This window comes from Pristiophorus japonicus, chromosome 1 (assembly GCF_044704955.1).
Source record: "Pristiophorus japonicus isolate sPriJap1 chromosome 1, sPriJap1.hap1, whole genome shotgun sequence".
NCBI lineage: Eukaryota > Metazoa > Chordata > Chondrichthyes > Pristiophoridae > Pristiophorus > Pristiophorus japonicus.
Genome location: NC_091977.1, coordinates 90,009,985 through 90,035,218, shown reverse-complemented (window position 1 = coordinate 90,035,218; position 25,234 = coordinate 90,009,985). Strand labels below are relative to the sequence as shown.

Below are 25,234 nucleotides of genomic sequence, written 5' to 3'. Positions count from 1 at the left end.
ATAATATAATTGTTCTGCGAAATATAGCAATCTAAGTTTGGAAATACAGGAGCATTAGTACTACAATCTTTTGAAATGTCAAATATAAATTATGAATATAATCCAACAGTTTGCATGACCCAGTGTTTTATTCAATATTACAGTAGCCTGCAGTGTTTCAGATAAAAATCATAACAGGCTCACATTTTGACAGCGATTTGTAATTGAAAAGCGTGACATGAAGTAACGATTTTGAGTAACTCATTAAACAAGGTGACCATGATTGATGCTTTGTGGGGAACGTATGTAAATCAAAAGTGACATTCAGTTGAAATATAATGTAAAGCCAAAGATGTTTGTAAAGGAATGTTATTAAATGCTGTTCTTAGATCAAAGACCATTCAACAAGTTGAACTTTACAGAAAGTTCCTTATGGCAATCCTGAATAATTGTGCTGCAATAGGGAAGGAGCAACTTGATCCCAATTTATCAACAGTGCCCTTTTTTGATAATTATCATGCTCACATTTGTAATTGCCAGTCTTAATTAAATAGTTAGGGTTTTGTTGCTCATACTTATTTTTAGGTTTTGTTCACAGATATGCATCAGTTATTATGATATCTTGAAGGTCTGGAAAAATAATACTGTAAGCAGAAAGTATAAAACTCACTGTAAAACAAAGCATTGCCAACACTTCACTTACTTCTTGATCAAGACTTCTCTACTAACTGTTATACCAGCAGTTCCACTATTGAAGTTTGCAATTTTTTTCTGTTGGATGATGAAGTTATTTTCATGAATGCAAGCATTTGGACTGTGGATCTGCTCCCAGAGTTGCACGCTAGTGGGATTGATGATTCCACCATGGTACATAAATAATGTGGATTGTGTGCTTCTAATAGATGTTTGCAATTTAGTAGAAGACAGAAAATGTAGAATTGTGGGTTGACTGTAAGTGCTTCATACCAGTCAGTTAGCTCAAAGCTCACAAATTAGTAACATGAGTACAGAATCCTTTCCATCACAGAACTGAATCCCTGTATCATATAATTAAATATTAAATATATATATATTATATATATATATATATATTTTTATTTTTTACTTGCATGGAGTGAAGATATCCTCCTAAGTGAACAATGGGAAGACCGAAGCCATTGTCTTCAGCTCCCACCACATGCTTCGTTCCCAAGCCACCGATTCCATCCTGGCCACTCTCTCAGGCTGAAACAGGCAGTTTGCAACCTTGGATCCTGAGCGAAGTTTCCAACACCCGATCCTCTCCAGCAGAAAGATCGCCCACTTCCACCTCTGCAACATTGCCTGTCTCCACCCTTACCTCAGCCCATCTGCTGCTGAAATGCTCATCTATGCTTTTGCTTCCTTCAAAATTGACTATTCCAATGCTCAGCTGGCCAGCCTCTCATCTTCCACCCTCCATAAACTTGAACTCATTCAAAACTCTGCTGCCCATATCCTAACTCACACTATGTCTGGTTCTCCTATTACCCCTCTGCTCGCTGAGCTACATTGACTCCCCGTACACCATAGCCTTGATTTTAAAATTCTAATCCTGTGTTCAAAACCCTCTATATCTCTGTAACCTCCTCCAGCCACACAACCCTCCGAGAAATCTGCGTTCTTCCAACTCTGACCCCTTGCGCATCCCCCACTTTCTTCATCTCACCTTTGCTGGCCGTGCCTTTAATTGTCTAGGCACTAAGCTCTTGAATTCCCTCCCTATCCCTTTCTGCCTCTCCACTTCTCTCTCCTTCTTTGCGATGCTCCTTAAAATTTACCTCTTTGACCACCTGTCCTAATGTTCTCTTCCTTGGCTCTGTGTCAGTTTTTGACAGATTACTCATGTGAAGCACCGTTGAATGTTTTACTACATTAAAATATAAATGTAAGTTGTAGTTACTATGTACGAAGTGTGGAAAATTGGAAATGTATTCTTTATATGCACTTTTACAATTTCACACAGAGATCTTCCCCATTATGTTTATTCACAGCATCAAGTCGCTCAATAGTCGAGACATATTTTAAGTTCACAGAATAAGACGACGCACCTGCCCCTCTGGTGTGATTAAAGTCTCCTTTGATGACTTTACATGATCTTCCATTCCCATTGCACACACCGCAATGATCTTCTCTGGCTGAGGATCCTAATATGCCATCACAACCAATTTTCTGTGAAAAATAGAACAGCATATTTTTGTTGAATTACATGCACGTTACCTGTGTTCTTAAGTCATGACACATTACAATTTATGTGACACTTGCATATATATATGCATTGAAAATCTTTAGTGTTAATTTAACCATGTTTACCCAGTGGAAGTTGGGCGGTTGGCCAGTTAAAATCGCCCAGGAGAGTTATGCACTGAAGTCCTGTTCCCTTCCCGCAGTCTCCCATTTTAACCTGCTATTCTGAGGCTTATCCAACAGCACCTCCTAAATCTATGACCTCTAACACCTAGAAGGACAAAGGCAGCAGGCACATGGGAACACCACCACCTCCAAGTCACACACCATCCTGACTTGGAAATATATCGCCGTTCCTTCATCGTCGCTGGGTCAAAATTCTCGAAATCCCTCCCTAACAGCACTGTGGGAGTACCTTCACCGCACAGACTGCAGCGGTTCAAGAAGGCGGTTCACCACCACCTTCTCAAGAGCAATTAAGGATGGGCAATAAATGCTGGCCTTGCCAACAATGCCCATATCTCATGAATGAATAAAAAAAGTGTATGTGAGGTTTGGACACTATGCTTTTGGGGGTATTTATCGAGTGATGAGGCGCTGAGACCTTCAAGTTTGTCATGTGATCCATGTTTCCTTTTGCTGAACTGAAGAGTGGAGGTTTGTGGATAATGGGTTGGGTGAAGTAGGCCTGAGGAAAGGGATGCCTCATTTCCTGGAACTTCCCTGAGCTCCTGCTGGAGCAGCATATACATCATTTGTTCAGACTAGCAAATGTTCCACAGGAGCACTGCCCAGATTTGATATGATGGGTGTTGCTAAAAGCTAGAACTCTTCAAGCCTGCAAGCTGTAGGACTCCTTATTCTATTGGCAGCAAGCCGAGTTGGCAAAGGGCAGGTCTGGAGATATGGCTCTTGGAGCCTCTAGAACCTGCTTCCAGAAGGCACATCCAGAATGTGTGCAGTAGTGTGTCTTTTTTCCTACTTTTCTGCCAGCAGTCGTCTGCAAGGGCAGGGTGGAATTTGTAAATATTCCTGCACCATCACTATTAATTAAGTAAAATGTGTAAAGAAACAATCACTATACATATAGCTTACAATGACACAAACCAAATGGCATTTATTTACAATAAAATTTAAATATTTTCCACAAGGAAGGAATTAGCAATCTGGGTGCAAATTATGCTAAAAATGTGCTAGTTTTCTGAAGTGAAGTTATGGTTCAAGTTTCTGCCCAAACTCATTTGCATAATCACAAATGTTAAATCTTCCATGAATCAGTGCAATCAGGCAGCGAAAGAGAAGGCAATTGTTTTTCTTTGTTCCCTTGCATTAAAAAATATTCAAGAGTGTTAACCTGGTGCAGTTTTATTAATACAGCTGAAAATGGGTTTATCACAACAAATAAGCATTTCTAACCAGAGTGTCTAGTGAGTAACCCAATTTTAAATAGAAACATAGAAAAATAGGTGCAGGAGTAGGCCATTCGGCCCTTCGAGCCTGCACCGCCATTCAATAAGATCATGGCTGATCATTCCTTCAGTACCCCTTTCCTGCTTTCTCTCCATACCCCTTGATCCCCTTAATCGTAAGAGCCATATCTAACTCCCTCTTGAATATATCCAGTGAACTGGCATCAACAACTCTCTGCGGCAGGGAATTCCACAGGTTAACAACTCTCTGAGTGAAGAAGTTTCTCCTCATCTCAGTCCTAAATGGCCTACCCCTTATCCTAAAACTATGTCCCCTGGTTCTGGACTTCCCCAACATCGGGAACATTATTCCCGCATCTAACCTGTCCAATCCCGTCAGAATCTTATATGTTTCTATGAGATCCCCTCTCATCCTTCTAAACTCCAGTGAATAAAGGCCCAGTTGATCCAGTCTCTACTCATATGACAGCCCAGCCATCCCTGGAATCAGTCTGGTAAACCTTCGCTGCACTCCCACAATAGCAAGAACGTCCTTCCTCAGACTAGGAGACCAAAACTGAATACAATATTCCAGGTGAGGCCTCACTAAGGCCCTGTACAACTGCAGTAAGACCTCCCTGTTTCTTTATTCAAATCCCTTAGCTATGAAGGACAACATACCATTTGTCGTCTTTACCACCTGCTGTACCTGCATGCCCACTTTCAATGACTGATGTACTATGACACCCAGGTCTCGTTGCACCTCCCCTTTTCCTAGTCTGCCGCCATTCAGATAATATTCTGCCTTCGTGTTTTTACCCCAAAATGGATAACCTCACATTTATCCACATTATACTGCATCTGCCATGCACTTGCCCACTCACCTAACCTGTCCAAGTCACTCTGTAGCCTCTTAGCATCCTCCTCACAGCTCACTCCGCCACCCAGTTTAGTGTCATCTGCAAACTTGGAGATATTACACTCTATTCCTTCATCCAAATCGTGAATGTATATTGTAAAGAGCTGAGGTCCCAGCACTGAGCCCTGCGGCACTCCACTAGTCACTGCCTGCCATTCTGAAAAGGGCCCGTTTATCCCAACTCTCTGCTTCCTGTCTGCCAACCAGTTCCCTATCCACGTCAGTATATTACCCCCAATACCATGTGCTTTGATTTTGCACAACAATCTCTTGTGCGGGACTTGAAAATGACGTAAACAAAACACAGAACTATTCACTACTTATATTAGTGTACAGTAGTCAGTTTCTTAGTAAATTAAGTATTTTTTAACATTTAAAAACGTTTAAAATGTGCCTATTATTGATCGCGCCTAAAAAAAGCTTAATTTTAAGAGCCTCGTCAAAGGGCCACAAACGGGCACAATTAATGGAAACTCGCCATGGTAATCAATTCGATCTGGGGGCGTGGCCAGTTTTGTAGGCGGGAATGGCTTCTAACTCGATGATTTTTAAACCAGTGCAAAACATTGCATAAATTCGATTTGCGTTAGACGTAAATTGTGCTTTAAATTCCTCGATCTCTTTTTTTGGTTTAGCTGATTTTGGGTGAATTGCGCTGGAAAACCAAATGCAACCTAGCCAAACTCAACCCGCTATGTGCATATCATAAAAAAAAGAAATGAATCCCTGTATCATGTAAATGTCCTTTAAATTATAATGGTTACTTTAATTTACTATCGTCAGCAAAATATTCTGAAACTTTCAAATGCTGAGAGAAAGTTTGTATTGAATACAACTATACAACATACCTGACTTACATACCTGAATAGGGCTGGAGATTGTATTACTGTACTTAAGATACTCAATGTTGTTACCTGTAAAATCCATCCTTATCATTTTGTTGAAACATGCTATATAAGAAACTGATTAGACCGATGAACAAAATGTCCTTTTATGAGACACTGTTGTTCAATGTACTCCATTTACACGTGAATATATACTTTTGGTAATCTTGTAGATTTATCTCAAATAGTCTACCGCACTCATTGGAAAAGTAATGCTATCTGCTCAACTTTAATCCAATCATCTCCAACCCATTTAACTTTTTTAGTTCTGTCAGTATCTATGGGCCCAAGTTTCGGGTGGAGTTGAAAAAGGCGCACCTCCATGCGATGCGCCGACTTGTTAGACTAAAAAACGCGTCGAAAACCTTGTAATTCTCCCCACTCCAGGAACCTTAGCATGGCATATCAAAAGCTGTGGGGGGGTGGAGATAGGGCCATGCCGGCTCAACATAGCTGGCAGGGGGGCGGGGCTAGGGATCAGCATTCTTCTGAGTGCCGGCAGCATTGTGCATGCGCGTTGGAGCGTGCACGCATGCGCAATGGCTCAACAGGACGTTTTTCCCCCAGTCTGTCTTTGAATTATATCTAAAAGAGCAGGCAGGCAGACCCAAGCTGCAAAATGGTGTCCTTGTACTGACCTATACTTTTAAGGCCAGGTGTTAGGCTTAACAGTGGAATGCAGAGACCCATTGGATATTAGTGGAACTGTACTGAACCGGTTAGCTATATTTTTATTTCAATGAAACTGGCTTCCTCAACCCAGATTATTCATGGATCCACATCTTTTGGGGAGGGGGGGGGGCCCCAATGCCATTGGTCATCCGAGACTGGGGTGTGTATACTGCAGAGTGCAGGTGATAGAGGGAGACCCCTATATTTCCAGTGAGTTCCACTCCTGTAGGTGTCTATTAGTCAGAAACCTTGCTTCTCAGCGTGTTTGGATTGGGGGAAGTTGAGATATTTATGTGCGACTTCAATTTGTGGCAATTTCTTTGTCAGGCAATTTCCTGAAATGGAAGTTGGATAAATTGCATTTGCGATAAATATTTCTTCAAACCTGGCATTGAAACAGTTAAGACTGCAGAATATTTGGGTCACATCAGGAGTAATCTAGTTTGAACCCAGATAAATTTCTGTCAGATGGTGCAGTGTGAAAATTGGACCTGATGGTTCAGTTATTTCATACTGCCAAAGGTTTCCTTCATATATACTCATACGAAAAGTCATTCTTTAATATGCAGGGGAATACCGTGACTGCAACAAGATAATGCAGACCATGTAAATTTTTCGTTGCTCATCAAAGGAAATACCATTCAGATTGAAGGTTTTCAGAATTGCATATTACAGTAATCATTTGTTCAGCCTCCATCCAGCCTCCCACGTTCAGCCTCCATTCAGCCTTCCACCCCCCTCCGTTCAGCCCCCTCCCCCGCGTTCAGCCTCCCATTCAGCCTCCCCCCCTCCCATTCAGTCCCTGCCCCCCTCCAACCCCCCTTCCTTACCTTCCTCCTCCTCCTCCCCCCTTCCCTCCCCTCTCCCCCCATCCCCTCACTGTCAGAAACACAGAGAGACACTGACAGAGACAGAGAGAAAGACACGGACAGAGACACCTTCCCTTCACATAAAGGTAGGACTTCTATTTTTTTATTTGTTATTGATTGCTTGCTTATTAATTTGGTCTTGGTGCTTTAGGTGCAGGGTTCCTTCTATTTTTTTATTAATTAATTGCTTATTACTTTTTGTGCTTTGTTTAGTGCTTAGTGCTTTAAATGTACTTTGCTTCTTTAATGTTGTTGTGAAGGTGTTTAGTGCTTTGGAAAATCCTCTAACTTCCCTCCTCACCCCACCCCACCCTTGCCCAGTTGTGATGTTGATGTGTCCTTTGTGTTTAATGCTTCCCACCTGCCGTCTCTGGCTGTGCCTGCACTGAACTTAACTCTAGGTAAGGTTTTTTAGAACTTACAAAAGTGGACACATATTCCATTCTAAGTTAGTTTGGAGTAACTTTTCGCTGCCGAAACTTGCAAAACAGGCCTAAGTGGCTGGACACACCCACTTTTGAAAAGAAATACCTGAACTAAAACAAACCTAAACTAACTCACTAGAACTGGAACAAACTGAGTGCCGAGAATTGCGATTTCTAAGATACTCCAAACTAAACTAGTTGCTCCAAGAAAATTGGGAGCAACTCCACCCGAAACTTGGGCCCCCTATTACACAATCTGTTCACAGTTTCAAATACTGTCAAAAGTTTCTTGTTTTGTGGCTGCTCAATTTGTACTCTAGCATGTACCATTTTACACAAGAAACTTTTTCTAAACTAAAGCAAGAGAGAAATTCAGACTCAACATAAAAAAGTTTTAAAATTGGTTGTTTAAATCATTTAAAAAACCTAGAGTGTTTTACCATTAAGCTTGAAGTGTTAAATATAATATAAAAGTTCTATCTGAGAATTTCTAAAAACAAACTAAAAAGTAAAGAGGAATTTAATGCAATAGTAAGAATGGACATTAGCTTGGATGATGTGGAATCGGTATGGCTGGAGCTACGGAATACCAAAGGGCAGAAAATGCTAGTGGGAGTTGTACACAGACCACCAAACAGTAGTAGTGAGATTGGGGATAGCATCAAACAAGAAATTAGGGATGCATGCAATAAAGGTACAGCAGTTATCATGGGCGACTTTAATCTACATATTGATTGGGCTAACCAAACTGGTAGCAATACGGTGGAGGAGGATTTCCTGGAGTATATTAGGGATGGTTTTCTAGACCAATATGTCGAGAAGTCAACTAGAGGGCTGGCCATCCTAGACTGGGTAATGTGTAATGAGAAAGGACTAATTAGCAATCTTGTTGTGTGAGGGCCCTTGGGGAAGAGTGACCATAATATGGTAGAATTCTTTATTTAGATGGAGAGTGACACAGTTAATTCAGAGACTAAGGTCCTGAACTTAAGGAAAGGTAACTTCGATGGTATGAGATGTGAATTGGCTAGAATAGACTGGCGAGTGACGGTAGATGGACAATGGCAAACATTTAAAGATCACATGGATGAACTTCAACAATTGTACATCCCTGTCTGGAGTAAAAATAAAAAGGGGAAGGTGGCTCAACCGTGGCTAACAAGGGAAATTAAGGATAGTGTTAAGTCCAAAGAAGAGGCATATAAATTGGCCAGAAAAAGCAGCAAACTGAGGACTGGGAGAATTTTATAATACAGCAGAGGAGGACAAAGGGTTTAATTAGGAGGGGGAAAATAGAGTATGAGAGGAAGCTTGCTGGGAACATAAAAACTGACTGCAAAAGCTTCTATAGATATGTGAAGAGAAAAAGATTAGTGAAGACAAACATAGGTCCTTTGCAGTCAGATTCAGGTGAATTTATAATGGGGAACAAAGAAATAGCGGACCAGTTAAACAAACACTTTGGTTCTGTCTTCACGAAGGAAGACACAAATAACCTTCTGGAAATATTAAGGGACCGAGGGTCTATTGAGAGGGAGGAACTGAAGGAAATCCTTATTAGGCGGGAAATTGTGTTAGGGAGATTGATAGGATTGATGGCTGATAAATCCCCAGGGCCTGGGAATCTGCATCCCAGAGTACTTAAGGAAATAGCCCTAAAAATAGTGGATGCATTGGTGATCATTTTCCAACAGTCTATCAACTCTGGATCGGTTCTTATGGACTGAAGGGTAGCAAATGTAACACCACTTTTTAAGAAAGGAGGGAGAGAGAAGGCAGGTAATTATAGACCGGTTAGCCTGACATCAGTAGTGGAGAAAATGTTGGAATCAATTATGAAATAGCAGCACATTTGGAAAGCAGTGACGGGATCGGTCCAAGTCAGCATGGATTTATGAAAGGGAAATCCAGCTCGACAAATCTTCTGGAATTTTTTGAGGATGTAACTGGTACAGTGGACAAGGGAGAACCAGTGGATGTGGTGTTTGGACTTTCAAAAGGTTTTTGACAAGGTCCCACACAAGAGATTGGTGTGCAAAATTAAAGCACATGGCATTGGGAGTAATGTACTGACGTGGATAGAGAACTGGTTGGCAGACAGGAAGCAGAGAGTCGGGATAAATGGGTCCTTTTCAGGATGGCAGGCAGTGACTAGTGGGGTGCCGCAGGGCTCAGTGCTGGGACCCCAGCTATTTACAATATACATTAATGATATGGATGAGGGAATTGAGTGTAATATCTCCAAGTTTGCAAATGACACTAAGCTGGGTGGCGGTGTGAGCTGTGAGGAGGACGCTAAGAGGCTGCAGGGTGACTTGGACAGGTTAAGTGAGTGGGCAAACGAGTGGCAGATGCAGTATAATGTGGATAAATGTGAGGTTATCCACTTTTGTGGCAAAAACATGAAGGCAGAATATTATCTGAATGGCAGAAGATTAGGTAAAGGGGAGGTGCAATGAGACCTGGGTGTCATGGTACATCAGTCATTGAAAGTTAGCATGCAGGTACGGCAGGTGGTGAAGAAGGCAAATGGTATGTTGTCCTTCATAGCTAGAGGATTTGAGTATAGGAGCAGGGAGGTCTTACTGCAGTTGTACACGGCCTTAGTGAGGCCTCACCTGGAATATTGCGTTCAGTTTTGGTCTCCAAATCTGAGGAAGGACATTCTTGCTATTGAGGGAGTGCAGCGAAGGTTCACCAGACTGATTCCCGGGCTGGCAGGACTGACATATGAGAGACTGGATTGACTGGGCCTGTATTCACTGGAGTTTAGAAGGATGAGAGGGGATCTCATAGAAACATATAAAATTCTGACGGGACTGGACAGGTTAGATGCAGGAAGAATGTTCCTGATGTTGGGGAAGTCCAGAATCAGGGGATATAGTCTAAGGATAAGGGGTAAGCCATTTAGAACTGAGATGACAAGAAACTTCTTCACCCAGAGAGTTGTTAACCTGTAGAATTTCCTACTGTAGAGAGTTGTTGATGCCAGTTGATTGGACATATTCAAGAGGGAGTTAGCTGTGGCCCTTACGGCTAAAGGGATCAAGGGGTATGGAGAGAAAGCAGGAAAGGGGTACTGAGGTGAATGATCAGCCATGATCTTATTGAATGGTGGTGCAGGTTCGAAGGGCCGAATGGCCTACTCCTGCACCTATTTTCTATGTTTCTATGTGAAAGACACTTAAAAGTAAAGGACAGGTGAAAACTTGGTGCTAACCTAGATGGAAGGAGGGAAAAATTTAAGAGTGCGGTCACCCTGGTGACATCTTAGCTACTGTTTACAGAAGGGCAAGCTGCTCATCAGTCTGCCTTTTGGCAATTTGCTTTAAAATTTCAACTTGTCTACCCACCAGAACAATCCATCATACAGTACAGAGCTTGCTCTACAATCACTGCACGAAATGGCTGTAAACAAAAATCAGTATTTAACAAAATATTTCAACAAGTTACAATGGTATAAGTCTCATTTCTAACAGCTTGTCTGCAGGCATTACTTCAATTTGAACTTGTTCCTTACCTCCCTATTAATAGTCAAATGCAGCGATGAGTGTGAAAGAAAAGTATCTGAGAGGCTGGAGATTGCTAAAGGTGCTAAAAGCACAGAAGCCTTACTTTTAAATAAGAGCATGACAGTTTTTAAGAACAGGAGGAGGAGAAAGGCCCAATAAGCTCATTCCTATTTGATAAACCTACACATCTTACTTTACCCCTCTGTATTTTCACAAACATAATTGGCCAATCCCTGTTGGGAGCACAGAATCACTCCTCTAATTGATTCTTGATTTATCGCCACAATCCATTTCAATTGCCTTACACAAGTCAGGTGAAAAAGTTCTGCCTGGTTTCCTTTCTCACTTTGCTTCTTAGATGTCCCTGGTGTACTTTGAAAATAATGATATCTAATCCTATAACTTTGCTTGTTTTTTTAGTTTTAAAAAAGGAACAAGTTTCAGTGGCAACTGTGTTCCACAGTGAACTAAGTGTTAAATTGATTGATTTGCATTCCTAAACCTAATTTTCCCATCTTATTCTTAATCTGGAAAATTCTTCAGATAAATTAGTTAGAGCAGGAAGATAAATTATGAGTAAAAATTAGGAAAATGGAGTAACAATGTGGGAACAAAATATTGCAAGGGCAGTGATCCTAAAATGCCAGGGATATATTTTGCTGCTTGCTCAGTTGCTACTCTTCTGTCTTCTGGAATTCTCTCCCTAACCCTCTATTTTTCTATTTATCTTCAGAAGCATCCAAAAATCACCTCCTCGACCATGCCTCCAATCTCTTCCCCACCCCCTCTTGGCATCCACCTCACCACTTTGTTAAGTGTTCTGAGACATTCCTTTACTTGAGCTCAATATAAAAGAAAATTGTATTTGCACAAAGAATACTCAGCCTGGAGGATTGTACTGAAAAAAATGTTTAACTGGGAAAGGTTTTAGAAGCTCGAGTGTTAGCTTTTGGCTTTCATGGAATTTTGGGTTTCTTTGTCAGAAAGAGTTTTGATCCATTTCCCTCTCTGCTAATCAAAATTTCTAACACAAACTATGGGCTCAGTTTTCTCCAAAGCTTTTTTTTTGTGGCATACTTGAAGAGCTACCCCTGTTTTTTTGGGGGCCCAAGTACACCAAAAAAAAAGTTCTAAGTTTCCCAGTTGGATTTCTTCATTTTAGCGCAGCTTAACCTGTCCTTTAGTTTTGGGAGTGGAACTTGATCTGCGCCAAAAAGATCGGGTAGCCACGGTAACCAGGGACACATATAGCCAGCTCGCAACACATTAAAATACATTGCAGCAACTTAAAAACACATTAAAATACATTGCAGCAACTTACCTCCAATTATGAAAGTTGTCCCCCTCCCGATGCCGGTGCCGGTGCCGATCCCCGCCCCTATCCCAGGCCGAAGGGCTTGCCGGTCTGCTTCCCTAGCCTACCCCGAGCCCCAAGTGGCTTGCTGGTCCCGCTCTCCTGCCCTAGCCTCACATGGCTTGCCGGTACTGTTCCCCCGCCCTACCCTAGCCCCAAGTGGCTTGCCGGTCCCAGTCCCACTCACCTGCCCCTAGCCCTGGCTGAAGGGCTTGCCGGTCTGCTTCCCTAGCCCGCCCAGAGTGCCTTGCCAGTCCCGCTCCCCTGTCCCTGGCTTTGGCAGAAGGGTTTGCTGGTCCCCTGCCCGACCCTGGTCCCGAGTGGTCTCCCGGTCCGCTCCTCAGGCCGAATGGCCTCCTCCCTCCCGGTCCCCACACCTAACTATACCGAAAGGCTTACCCCCTCCCCCGCCCCCCCTCTCCTGCTGCTGCTGTTTGGCCATCTGCTGCACCTACCTGCGCCAATTTCCTTAACTCTCCAGAAGGTTTTTTTGCAGAGGCCACATACGCTGGCCTAAGAAGAACTGGAGTAATCTCAGCTGGCCATAATTGACTAACTGGTCAGAATTGGCGTGGGTGGCAGGTTACGCCCTCTTTAGCTGGAAAAAAACTTACCAAAAAAAATCATAGCTAACTAAGTTACGCTGGTGCAAATTGATCGGCGAAACTGTTTTTTTTAACGTAGGCCAAACAAAGCAGCCTGCTCCAAATCAGTGGGGAAAATTGAGCCCAAAGTTTAAAAGTATCACCTCTGTACAGCTACTCAGCTAACTTGAGATTACAATTATCTTCTCATGAGGTTTATCAATGAGCTACTAGGCAAGGTGTCACTGGAGAATCTCCGGGAAGGAAGATGGGTGAATGAACACATTGGAGGAAATTTTAACCTAAAAAAGGGGTGGGTTGGGGGTGTGTGGGTAGTTAAAATGTTAAAAATCTGAATCGCAACCCAAACCCACCTCCAACCCAGCTACTTCTGGTTTTAACAGGGGCGGGTAAACAATCCGCTGCCAGGAGGCGGGTCGTCTATTTAAATATTATACTGAGGCTGGAAGCCTCTACTTTAAACTTCATTTTGTATTGAACTTTAGCTGGTCGGGTTTTGCAGGCCTTGTGAAACCCTCCAGAAAAACTGCAAGGCGAGGACTACCCCTCCCCTCCTTTGGCCCCGATTCCCCACAAGGGACCCACCCACCCAACCCCAGGCCTCCGATTCCCCCACAAGGCCCTCTTCCCTGCTCCGCTGGCCCTCCCCGTGCTGCTCCCGGCCCCCGACCCTCACCTGACGCCTCCCACCCCGTGCTGCTTCAGACACCTCCCGTGCTCCTCCCACCACCCCGCGGCCCGTGATCTTTTGGAGACCTCTCTCGTGCTCCCGGGTTTCCCGACAGCTTCGGAGTCCCCACCTCCACCTCCAATCCACCTTCCCCATTAAAACTCAGCCCAGTATGTCACCTCACAGCACATACACATTTTCTTAGCTGAATGAAAGGCAGCAGAGAGACCCGTAGCTTTCGTCTGCCTATGCTTCAAGCCGAAGAAACTGATGTGTAGTCCAGAGCTTCCCATTCTACTGCTGTACCATTATTGCACGACCGGTGGAATCTCCAGAAAAAAAAGGCACATACAGTTCATTTCAGCCATTTAAAGTTGTTGCCCTAGGGGTTTCCGAATATCCCTAAATGAAGTATGGTGGGAGCTGGGGGAAACCCCTGTGGAATTTCTGAATCTAGCAATTTGAGAGACGATAATGCTCCCGCATATAGAATGGCATCGTAATATAGGGCCAAATTTAAGTCTTTGCAACTCCCAGCCTAGAGGTTTGGCCTTGTGCACCGACAGCATATATCAGATATTTGGGTGCACCATTCAACTTTTCCATCCATTAAAATGAATGGATAAAACGTCATGAAGGGATGCCATCAGAATTCCTGGTATGCTTTCTTGGTGTGTGAAGAGAGTATTGAAAACTAAAATTAACCTTATACATTTTTTTGACTGCTCAATGTACATACAAAGCACAGTAGGTAAAGAGTTAACCGGGCTATTCTAGCACGGCAGCCAGATGATACAAACCCATCATTTTGAAAGCAGCTTTTACTGATTGACCCAGGGTCTGTTCTCCTGAGTAATTGCTGAGCAACCATCTCTGGTGCCTGAGTTAGTGGGGTAATAATATTGTGAGCAGTAGTGTGAATGAAATGGCTCAGTCACCTCAAGGTGAACATAAGGCTCTCATAAAAGACAATATAATTGATAGTAACAGTAAAAGTAGAATATACAATCCATACTTCTTGCTTTGAACCTGTGTTCAGCTGCTGTGTAATTTATATGAAGGCATGTTTACAAAAATGATTGTAATATTTTGCTTTTAAATATAAGTTTTTCACCACGGTTAGTATATAAAGAGAATTCCCTTTGGTAAGAGCAGACTTATAATACTCTTTTACAAGAGTTGGTTTCGAAGGAGATTGGATCATCTTGAAAAAGCATTTGCATTGAATGGGGCCAATTTTGGGGACATCCAACATGTGGCTGCTATAGCAATCTGCTGTAAAATTCCTAATAAATTTGTTTGGAAACCTTTTTGAAGCATCATTATTACTCAAATTATAGTGAATGCTATGGTTGTCATTTTGTTGAACGTGGCTCGATTGGCCTTACTTTTACAGCTGTCAGTTTTTGTCGTACAAGAAGATACAACATGTGAACATTTTTTTTTAAAGTTGATTTTTTTTTTTAACACTTGACAATCCATAGTACTAAAAGGTTTTAATCAGATTTAAATCCACCTGTGTCATCTTTTATTTATGATCATTGCAAAAAAAACAGTTTGTCAAATCAGTAAGTGTGTGTTAGCTGATCTACATTTGTCTTTCTGTCTTCTGGTTTGTTTTTAGGCCCTGAAGGTTTGTGAAAGAAAAGTTATTTGACTTGTCTTATATTTGATTTAAAATCCCAGATTAGCAAAGGTTTTTGTGTGTTTCACAGTTAAAGTTGAACTGGCTTGATACAGATAATGGGTGATTTTCCAATCTTGTGCTCCTGGGGAAGTGTTTTGCTCACTGGGAATGTATATCAAAAATTCAGGTGCCTGCTACATGTGGTTTGTGACCATTTAAAATAATTATTGAAAAATCTTGTGTAGTATGGGGGTTCAATTTCTGATTTGCACTCCTGATCGGTGGGTCTCCTGCCAAAATCATTAAGTTGGAAAATGATCCCTATAAATCCTGGCCTTGTACCAGATTGAGGTTTTCTTTTTGATGTAATACTTTCAAAAGTTATTACTGTTTTTCTTTACATCCTTTTCCAAGGCTTCGCATAATTGCTTTAAGCCATCATACATTTTTGTGATGCTTGCAGATGATACATTGGTATGATGGTATTGAGCTTGTTAAGACTGTTGTGCACACTTGGGTGACGTGAGACAATGAGAAATATGGAACAATTTGTTTGTTGGTGGGCACCGTCTCTGTTGATCAATCCATGTTGTATAGGGGTTATACTTTAATGGTCGGGTGTCTGATGTGAGATTTCAACCAGGGGTCAGTCTCTCTTCCTCATGCTAGCCAACAACCCGGTGCAGCAGGCTTGAAGGTCTGAAATGCCAAATGGCCGTTTCCTGTTCCTTTGGGCCCAAGTTTCTGCTCTCTGGAAAAACGGCGCATCTATATAAGGTGCGCCGACTTTATGGAATAAAAAGGGTGCCGAAAACTTACCTTGTGATTCTCCGGTCTCCTCAGGACGTCTTCGTACTTGGCGTGGAGCAGCTCACGGGGTCGGGGGCGGAGCCATGTCCCGGCACTGAAAACAGTGCCGGGACCTCTGCACATGCGTGCTAAAGTGTGCGCGCATGTGCAGTAGCTCCTCGCCCCCGAGGCTGCGTCGGAGGGGCCCAACCCTAGCCCTGGCCGAATAGGATCCCCAGGCGAAGATCGGGACTCGGGCCTCCCTCCCGTTCAGCTCCCTCCCGTTCAGCCCCCCGCTCCCGTTCAGCCTTCCTTCCCTCCCTCCCCGCACTTCTCACCCCATTTCTCCCCCCTCCCTCTTCTCTCCCCCTTCTCGCCCCCCCTCAATCTCCACTGTCTGCCTCTTCTCCCTCTCCCTCCCTCTTCTCCCCCCCTTCTCCCCCCCACTCCCTCTTCTCTCCGCCCCTCCATCGTCAGCGGGGCCCGCCCACCTGGCATCTTGCTGGGCCGGGCCCCGCCCGAAGTGCCGGCCCGGCAAGTTCAGCCCCTCCCCTCCTCCCTCCCCCCTTCTCCGCCCCACTCCTTCCCCCCTCTCTCTCCCCCCTCCTCTTTCCCCCCCCCCCTCGTCGTCAGCGGGGCCAGCCCGCCCGGCATCTCACTGGGGGCGGGTCCCGCCCGGTGTCGGCGGCGGCAGCCTGGCCTGGCCCGTTTAGTGTCTCCCCCTCTCCCCTCCCTCTCTCCCCCTTCCTCTCCCTCCCTCCCCCTCACCCTCTATCCCCTTCTCCCCTCCCTCCCTCTCTCCCCATTCCTCTCCCTCCCTCCCCTCTCCTCTCCCCCCCCCTCACCCCTCATCCTCCCACCCCCTCCTCCCTCCTTCCCCTCCTCTCCCCCCTCCTCTCCCCCTTACCCTCCCTCCTCCTCTCCCCCTTACCCTCCCTCCCCCCTCTCCCCCCTCCTCTCCCCTCACCCCCCCCCTCACCCCTCCGCTCCCTCCCCATCCCCTCCTCCCTCTCCCTCCCTCCCCCTGTCAGAAACACAGAGACACTGATAGAGACAGAGAGAGAGAGACACTGGGGGCTGTTGGAGGGCTCCCGGTGCTGCAGTAGATGAGTAGAAAGTTAATTTTTTATTGATTGATTGATTTTTTTATTTTTTATTTAATTTTTTAATTTTTTTTGATTGATTATTTGGTTAATTTATTGATTTATTTATCATTTATTATTGATGATGGTTGTTTATTCGTCAAAGTGTAGCGTTTAATGTTTGTTAAACCCCCCCATCTCTCGTTCCCTACGTCTGATTTATAATTGTAGGCAAGGTGTTTCTGAGGGAAAAAATCTACACTTACTCCATTCTAAGTTAGTTTGGAGTAAGTTTTCGCTCCTAAACTTGCAAAACAGGCACAAGTGGCTGGACACGCCCCCTTTTGAAAAAAAAATCTGTTCTAAAATGAAACTATTCTAACTCACTTGAACTGGAGCAAACTAAATGCCGAGAATTGCAATTTCTAAGATGCTTCAATCTAAACTAGTTGCTCCAAAAAAATAGGAGCAACTCAGGCCGAAACTTGAGCCCTTTGCTTCTAGCCCGATTCTGGATGAATGCCGGGGCTCATAGGGCAAGTGAGGAGAATATGCTGACTCTAGGCAAACAGCTGCAAGTGGCTAGTGTTTCTCCAGCTTAAGCAGGAGGTCGTTAATTCATCCTTTCTGACTGGCTGACATCCTACAGGTAGGGAAGGAAAGGTAGAGGAAATGCACCTTCTTGTTGAAACTATAATTGTCTTTGCATCATGAGTCTGATTCTCCAGTGGGGAGGCCCAGCAGTAATGAGACTGGGTCTGCTGGACTTTGAAGTTGGTTATGATTCCTGTGAAATCTTGAATTGTTGTTCAGAATGGCTAAATGTAGGATTCTGATCAAAATACATGTGAACAACAGAAATTCAAAGTGCGTAACCCCAATTCTTTACATGAATGACTTTCATTACAAAATAGGTTCTTTAAAATATTTTTGATAAAGTCTAGTGTATTTAAGGCACCAAACCCAAGTTAAAGGGAAAAAGAAAAATCCCCTGTCATTGTTTTGGGGCTTTTTAAGAGAGCAGTCAGCAAAGGCACAATGGATGATGCATGAATAAAGCCTCGTTTTTTTTTATTTCATTTTTAAATTTGAAACTTCAACAACTTAGAATCTGGAAGGACCATGCTAAAAAAATGTCCAAGAGCTCAATATTTAACTGAGTATTCTCCCACCATAAAATCAACTTTTCATTAAGTTTGGGCTTTTTTTTTTATTTTGAGACTCAGAAGGATGTGTAAATGTTTGCCTCATGATTAAATAACTGCAACTGCAATTTCTATTTTTCTTAATTAAAACAAAGAATAGTAACAATTGACTATTTGTAACACTTAATGTAACTGGTCTTTGTAGAAGCACTTGTACATACCTGGCATGTACCGTTAGCACAGATGTCTGCTTCATGTGGACCACATGGCGTTCCATCAAGCACTTTCTCTGAGATCAGCATAGGTTGATCTTTCCCCAGAGGAGAACAAAACAGTGCACAGGGCTTCTCTGAACAGGAAATCAAACAATATGAAACACATCATACATTAGTCTAGTTTATACTTTACAATCAAACCTTATGTGTAGAAATATTTCCTGATCATTCAACTTGACAGTTTGTGTGCTGGTTTTGATTGAAATCCCAATATACTCTGTATACCTTTACTGATACATGTACTGGCTATAAAATTCTAAAAATTGTAAAAAAGGAAGATAATTGAAATTTGAAAATCTAATAGCTAAAGTGATTATTTTTCCCACTATAGATATCAGGACACTTCCAACATAATACTGTGGTAGCATTCCCATAAAAATGTAAATATATTTTAAAATCCTGTGTACTGCAACCTGTCAGGTTGAGATTGCAGAACTAAATATTAGTAATGAAATCGATAACATGAACGTCTGCTATTTAAACAAAGGTGGTAACCTGTTTCACAATTTTCATTTAACATAAATGGGTTATCATCTTTATTAAAATAGTGGGCAAAGGAATTTCACACAAACATGTTAATATGTACAATACCAATATCATATTGTGATTTTCTCAGGAAAAACGAACAAAATGAATCAAATCTGGTGTTCATATGACTCATTTTTTAGTCTAAAATGTGCACAAACATGTAATACTAACCTAGAGAGGACAGGGGGGCAGGGGGAAGGGGTCAGACAAATATGTTAAGATGCTAGAAACATAATTCTGATTGTGAACTAGGTTGCATTAAAAATAAAATTGAAGGCACTGGTGTCAAGTCAGAAACAAAGTCAAATTCAATTCGGACCTGTTCTATATGTATATTACAAACAAAGCTATCAAAAAGCTAACATATCTTTCAAAGATCCAACATCTTTGATATGAAGTATAGTTCTTTTTATTTGTTGCCAATTTTATTCCCTTAATTCCTGAAGGTTCTGACTCTTGCTGGTGTATGGTTCCATGGCCATTGACAGCTGAGACCGATCCTGTCCTCTTCCAACGTCACTACAGGCATGCTTTCCAGCAAGAGTCTGGATTCTCACCGGGAGTGGGAACCTTGGATACTTTTTCTCCTCATTGAGTCAGGAATGTTCCCGATATTGGGGAAGTCCAGAACCAGGGGTCACAGTCTAAGGATAAGAGGTAAGCCATTTCGGACCGAGATGGGGAGAAACTTCTTCAGTCAGAAAATTGTGAACCTGTAGAATTCTCTACCACAGAAAGTTGTTGAGGCCAGTTCGTTAGATATATTCAAAAAGAAGTTAGATGTGGCCCTTACGGCTAAAGGGATCAAGGGGTATGGAGAGAAAGCAGGAATGGGGTACTGAAGTTGCATGATCAACCATGATCATATTGAATGGTGGTGCAGGCTTGAAGGGCCGAATGGCTTACTCCTGCACCTATTTTCTGTGTTTCTATGTAGTACCCACCCTGCTCCCTCAGCTGAGATTGGCTGGCTCGACAAAGAATGGAATCAAAATTGGGATCTTCCGTTCTGTATCGTTTATTGCTAAACTTGGTAGTGGCATAAGCCTATCCTGTAGGCCCAATGCAAATCTATATATAATGAATACTGCATGGTTATACATCCTTCAAATAGAATTAACAGAATAATATGCATTGAAACGGTCAAAATACAGTAAGGTGACCAAAGGCGACGTCTTCCCTGCACCCTGTGAGATGATGGAAGTATGGCAGGGCAGCACCTCTGCTGACGTTTTGAAGAGCTATAACTTCTCATGTCTCCCCTGATCACTATAACCCCTTGTTGTTGCCCAGTTCCAATTGAGTACAGGTTTATAATGTAATTTGTCCCTAAGGGGCTGAAATTCGACTCCTGATTCATTGTTGGCATTAGCACATTTTGCTTGGTGCATTGTGTATTCCAGATGTACAGAGGGGACTTCCCGGGTTGTCTGCTCTCCCCTGATTTGAGTGCAATGCATGCATTCCCAGGATGATCTCAGGCATGATTGGACATGCAGGGGACAGGATTTCCTGGGCAGGGGGAGAAATGTTCTGGTGCAGCTTCATAAATTGGCACCTGCACTTCCTGTTGGTGGAAAAGTTTGAGATTGTGCAATTTCTGATGAGGCAGGATAGTGCTCATGTGCGTCACACATACACAAAAAATGGACCGAGTCTGATTAGGTTTTCTGACATCTCTGCTCCTGGCGAGCACTTATATTGTCAGTGAAGGGGAGCAGAATTTCAGTCCCTAAATTGGGAATTATTCTGAAAAGACATAAGGCTAGTTGATGTGGGAAATGGAAATTCATCCTAGTACAGCAGTGTGTTCTTCTCAGGTTAACTACGTGTATTTGTACAGCACCTAATCATCTCTCAAAAACATCTTCCAATTGCTTCATGTACAGTGAATTGTAATGACTATATTTACATTGACAGAGCAACCATTTTGCACATAGCAAGATTTCACAAATAGCAATGAGATGAATAGCCAGTTTGGAACAATTAAAGGTTTTATTCAGGATATAACCGTAAAAGTATCTGGAGTGGAGATCGCAAAATAAATATGCAATTATTGCACAATTAAAGCACACTGTTGGGGCTTGACATTTCATCCAACCGATTTTATACTTGATTTGGAAGGCTTGATGCTGATATAGAATGCAAAAAGTGGGAAGATGTTAAATTTCTCTAGTACTGATACATATCACCTTGATTAGCAAAATAGTAGAAAGAAGAGAAAAGCTTTGCATACAATACATTTTCCATGTATTAAACATTTCAAAAACAAAAATAAGAATCCACAATGAATGTAATTAAAAGCTAAAAGGGCTAGACTTTTCACTTAGATTGCTAGGGCTCAAATAATGGGCGATGTTCCAGCCTTAGCGATGTTTCAGCTTTTAGGATCGCTGGAAGATCGCCCATTTTTCAGATCGCAACTTTCGGCTTTTTTTCCCCGGCTATAGCCCAGAGATAGTTCAGCGATATGAATTGGGCCTTTGCGATGCAAAATGGGCCTCAGCGATATGGAAGGCGTGGCTGCCCTAGCAGCAGCTTTTCTGCGCATGCGGTTTTTTTTTTGCAAAGAAGTTTTCCTGCGATTCGGGAGGTCAGGGGTCATCCAGGCATGTGCAGAAGGCGAAGGGAGGGAGAGAGAGAGAGAGAGAGAGGAGAGACAGAGAGGACAGAGGGAGAGAGAGAAAGAGCTCTTTTGCAGAATAAAATGTCTGAAAATGAATCTCAGAGAGTGGGCACGATGTGGAGGCGGGGAGGAGGAGGGTCAAGTCCTTTTCTGATGAAGCGAATGAGGCCCTCGTCAACGAGGTGCACTCTCAGTGGGGCCAATTAACCCAGGGTGGGCGTGGGAAACTTCCACCCCAGGCCTATCGCAAAATTTGAGGCGGGATCGCTGATGTGGTCTCCGCAGCATCAAATGAGGCGAGGAGGTCGGACCAGTGCCGTAAGCGCTGGAACAGCCTGGTTGCTTCGGCAAGAGTAAGTATTACATAGATTTAAAATTGTAATGATGCACATAATAAATATGTAAATATCCCAGATTGAAATTAAGCTGGTTATTCGAGCATAGATTCCCTGCTAAGATCTGGACAGGGCTCGGAATTTGCGCCCTTTAAGTCTAATTTTGGCACCGTTTCCTTTTGGGTTATGTTGGTGGATGGGGCATGACTGAGCACTGAGGTGTCCAGTCACCTTTACCCAGACTGTCAGTCTCTCCAGCTGCTGTTACTTACACAGTGACCCAGCCTGGACTGGGGAAGAGCTGTCCTGGCTCAGTGTCTGCCCTGGGGCACTTTGGGACATTAGCTCCTGTCATTGCCGAGCTTACCACCTGTCCTGATTCCCCACTCCCTGCCCCCACCCCGGGGGCCCTTCATGGAGATTGTAGTCGAGATGTCTGTGTCAAGCATTAGATCCTAAACACGATCTTTGTTATAACCATACATCAATGTGGATACAAACCCTATTAGCATATAATGTTGGAAACTGTTGTCTTTCCCTGATAGTACCTAGTCAATTAGCTTATGCTATGCTGTTGTTATGTTTGCAGAAGATATCTAAGAATCGGGCAGAGCGTGGGAGGAGGCTCTGCCCAGCTCTCCATCTTTACTGACTTGGAAGCACTGGTCGGCAGCCACAATCGCTCGGCCACCATCCGTGGTGATGCAGAACCCTCCCTTGCGTCATGTGAGCAATGTGTAAAGCAGTGTAAATTCAAAGTAATGTAATGGCATTTCATTATAATATACGAATGTCATGTTATGCATGTAGCTTCTGTGCTCTTCTCAGGTTAACAACATAAGAACATAAGAAATAGGAGTAGGGGCAAGCCATCTGACCTCTCGAGCCTGCTCCACCATTTGATAAGGTCGTTGCTGATCTGATGTAGGGCTCAGCTTCACTTTCCTGGCCGCTCCCCATAAACCTTCACTCCCTTATCATTCTGTTTATCTCCGACTGATCCAGCCTCCACAGCTGTCTGGGGCAATGAATTCCACACAGATGTACTACCATATGATGCATTAATATGTAACGTCTCTCGGTCACATTTATGGTAGTCGTGCTGCTCCTCCTACGTATGCCAGCGCAGTGCAAGAATCATGTGTACCCTTCTGTTCTAATAAGCTCAATAAGCTCAATTCTGTTTTGTGGGTCCCACAACTCCGATGGCGCAAAGAGAGGCCACACCGACACCTGCATCTGCCCCAGCACTTGGCAACTTGCAGGTGGTCATCACCACAGGTGCGGAGGAGGAAGACACCATTGAACCAGAGAAGGAAGTTATGGAAAGGGAGGAGGATGCCCCTTGCATCACTCTGGATGTTGTACCTGTGGCCACTTCACCGCCGCCGTCGTAGCAGGACCAAGCGGCTTGCAGCCGGCGACTCCAAGGCGTACAGTGCCCACACCGACCCCATGGAGGTTAAGTAAGTGAGGTCAGCACACGCCGCTACTGGCAGATCGCATCGAGGGCATTTACAGACTGTGCATGGAGAGCGTCGCACAATTGTTGTGCAGTGTCTTATAATAACATACGGTAAGGAAAAACACAAATACAATTGTTAGAAAATAATGGCCAGACCAGGCAAGGATGAAACGTAATGCAACTGCAACTGTTGTCGTTCCGTAACTGTAACTGTCACCAAGTTCATGCAAAGCGTTCATTTATGAGCTGCTGACGCAAGAGTTTTACAGCTGCGTAACTCCCACGTGGCTTTTCCAGTCTTGCGGGGGGGCGTGGGGGCATGGGTTCATCACCAGGCTGATTGTCCTCCCAGAGGTCCTCATCATCCTCCTCCTCATCTGCCTTTTCCGCCTCCACTCTCTCCTGAGGCGGACCGGCAGCCTCATCTGGCAATTGTTGTCCTCTCCTTATAGCAACATGGAGCACACCACAATAAACTCAGTGACCTGGTCAGGGTGGTATTGCAGGCTGCCTCCAGAGTGGTCCAGGCATCCGAAGCACTGCTTCAGCACTCCAATTGTCTTTTCAACGATATTGCGTGTAGCTATATGGCTTTCATTGTAGCGCTTCTCTGTTTCCGTCTGGGGATTACGCAGGGGGGTCATGAGCCAGCTGGCAAGGCCATATCCTTTATCCCCCAGCTTCCAACCGTGACCTTGTGGCTGACTGTTAAACAGCTCAGAGACAGTGCTCTCATGCAAGATGTGCTCATCATGGATGCTGCCTGGAAAATTAGCATTTACTGCCATGATTATTTGGTTGTGATCGGCACCGAGCTGCACATTCAGGGAGTGGAATCCCTTTTGGTTACAAAACACTGCCACATCCTGTAAAGGTGATCTCAAGGCGATGTGCTTACAGTCTATTGCTCCCTGCATCTTGGGGAAGTTTGCTATTCTCGAGAAACCCAAAGCCCTCCCAGTCTGTGCCTCCCTGGTCATAGGGAAGCTTATAAAGTCCATCCTGCGTGCGTAAAGGGCTTTAGTGACCTGTCAACTGGAGCAATGAGTGGCATGCTGAGAGATACCACAAATGTTGCCAGCTGAAGCCTGAAAGGAGCCCGATGCATAGAAGGAAAGTGCCGCAGTAACCTTTACATCAACAGGTAGTGCGGTCCTGATGGTGCTGGTAGGCTGCAGATCTCTCTTGATGAGCTGGCATATCTCAGCGATGACCTCCTTTCAGAAGCGCAGCCTCCTAAGGCACGTGTTATCGGACAAGTTCAGGTATGATTGCTTTTCCCTGTAAGTTCGTCGGGTGCAAGGTCTCTTCCTCCACATCAGTCTGCCACCTCTTTGATTGGGCTCTTCACGAAACTCAACTTCAGTCTCCAGCAATATTCACCAATAATGGTAGAGAAGTTACAGACTCCATCACTATTGCTATAAATGCCCATTGTCCTCAATAAATAGAAATGTGAGCAGATTTGCTGGAGTTCTTTGAGGATGTAACGAACAGGGTGGATAAAGGGGAACCGGTGGATGTGGTGTGTTTGGACTTCCAGAAGGCATTTGACAAGGTGCCACATAAAAGGTTACTGCACAAGATAAAAGTTCACAGTGTTGAGGGTAATATATTAGCATGGATAGAGGATTGGCTAACTAACAGAGAACAGAGAGTCGGGATAAATGGTTCATTCTCTCGTTGGCAACCAGTAACTAGTGGGATGCCGCAGGGATCAGTGCTGAGACCCCAATTATTTATAATCCATATCAACAACTTGGAAGAAGGGACTGAGTATAACGTAGCCAAGTTTGCTGACAATACAAAGATGAGAGGAAAAGCAATGTGTGAGGAGGACATAAAAAATCTGCAAAAGG

The 25,234-nt window shown here is 43.7% G+C and overlaps 1 protein-coding gene across 1 annotated transcript in view; it reads right to left on the bottom strand.

Annotated features, from left to right (window-relative positions):
- LOC139227543 (A disintegrin and metalloproteinase with thrombospondin motifs 19-like) overlaps positions 1–25,234 on the bottom strand; it is a 768,564-nt gene that overhangs the window by 195,042 nt on the left and 548,288 nt on the right. Inside the window, exons 14-15 of the mRNA XM_070858408.1 lie at positions 18,368–18,495; positions 2,049–2,169 (exon numbers count right to left, since the gene is read on the bottom strand). Coding sequence (XP_070714509.1) covers positions 2,049–2,169; positions 18,368–18,495 — 249 coding nt within the window. The remainder of the gene's footprint in view (positions 1–2,048; positions 2,170–18,367; positions 18,496–25,234) is intronic.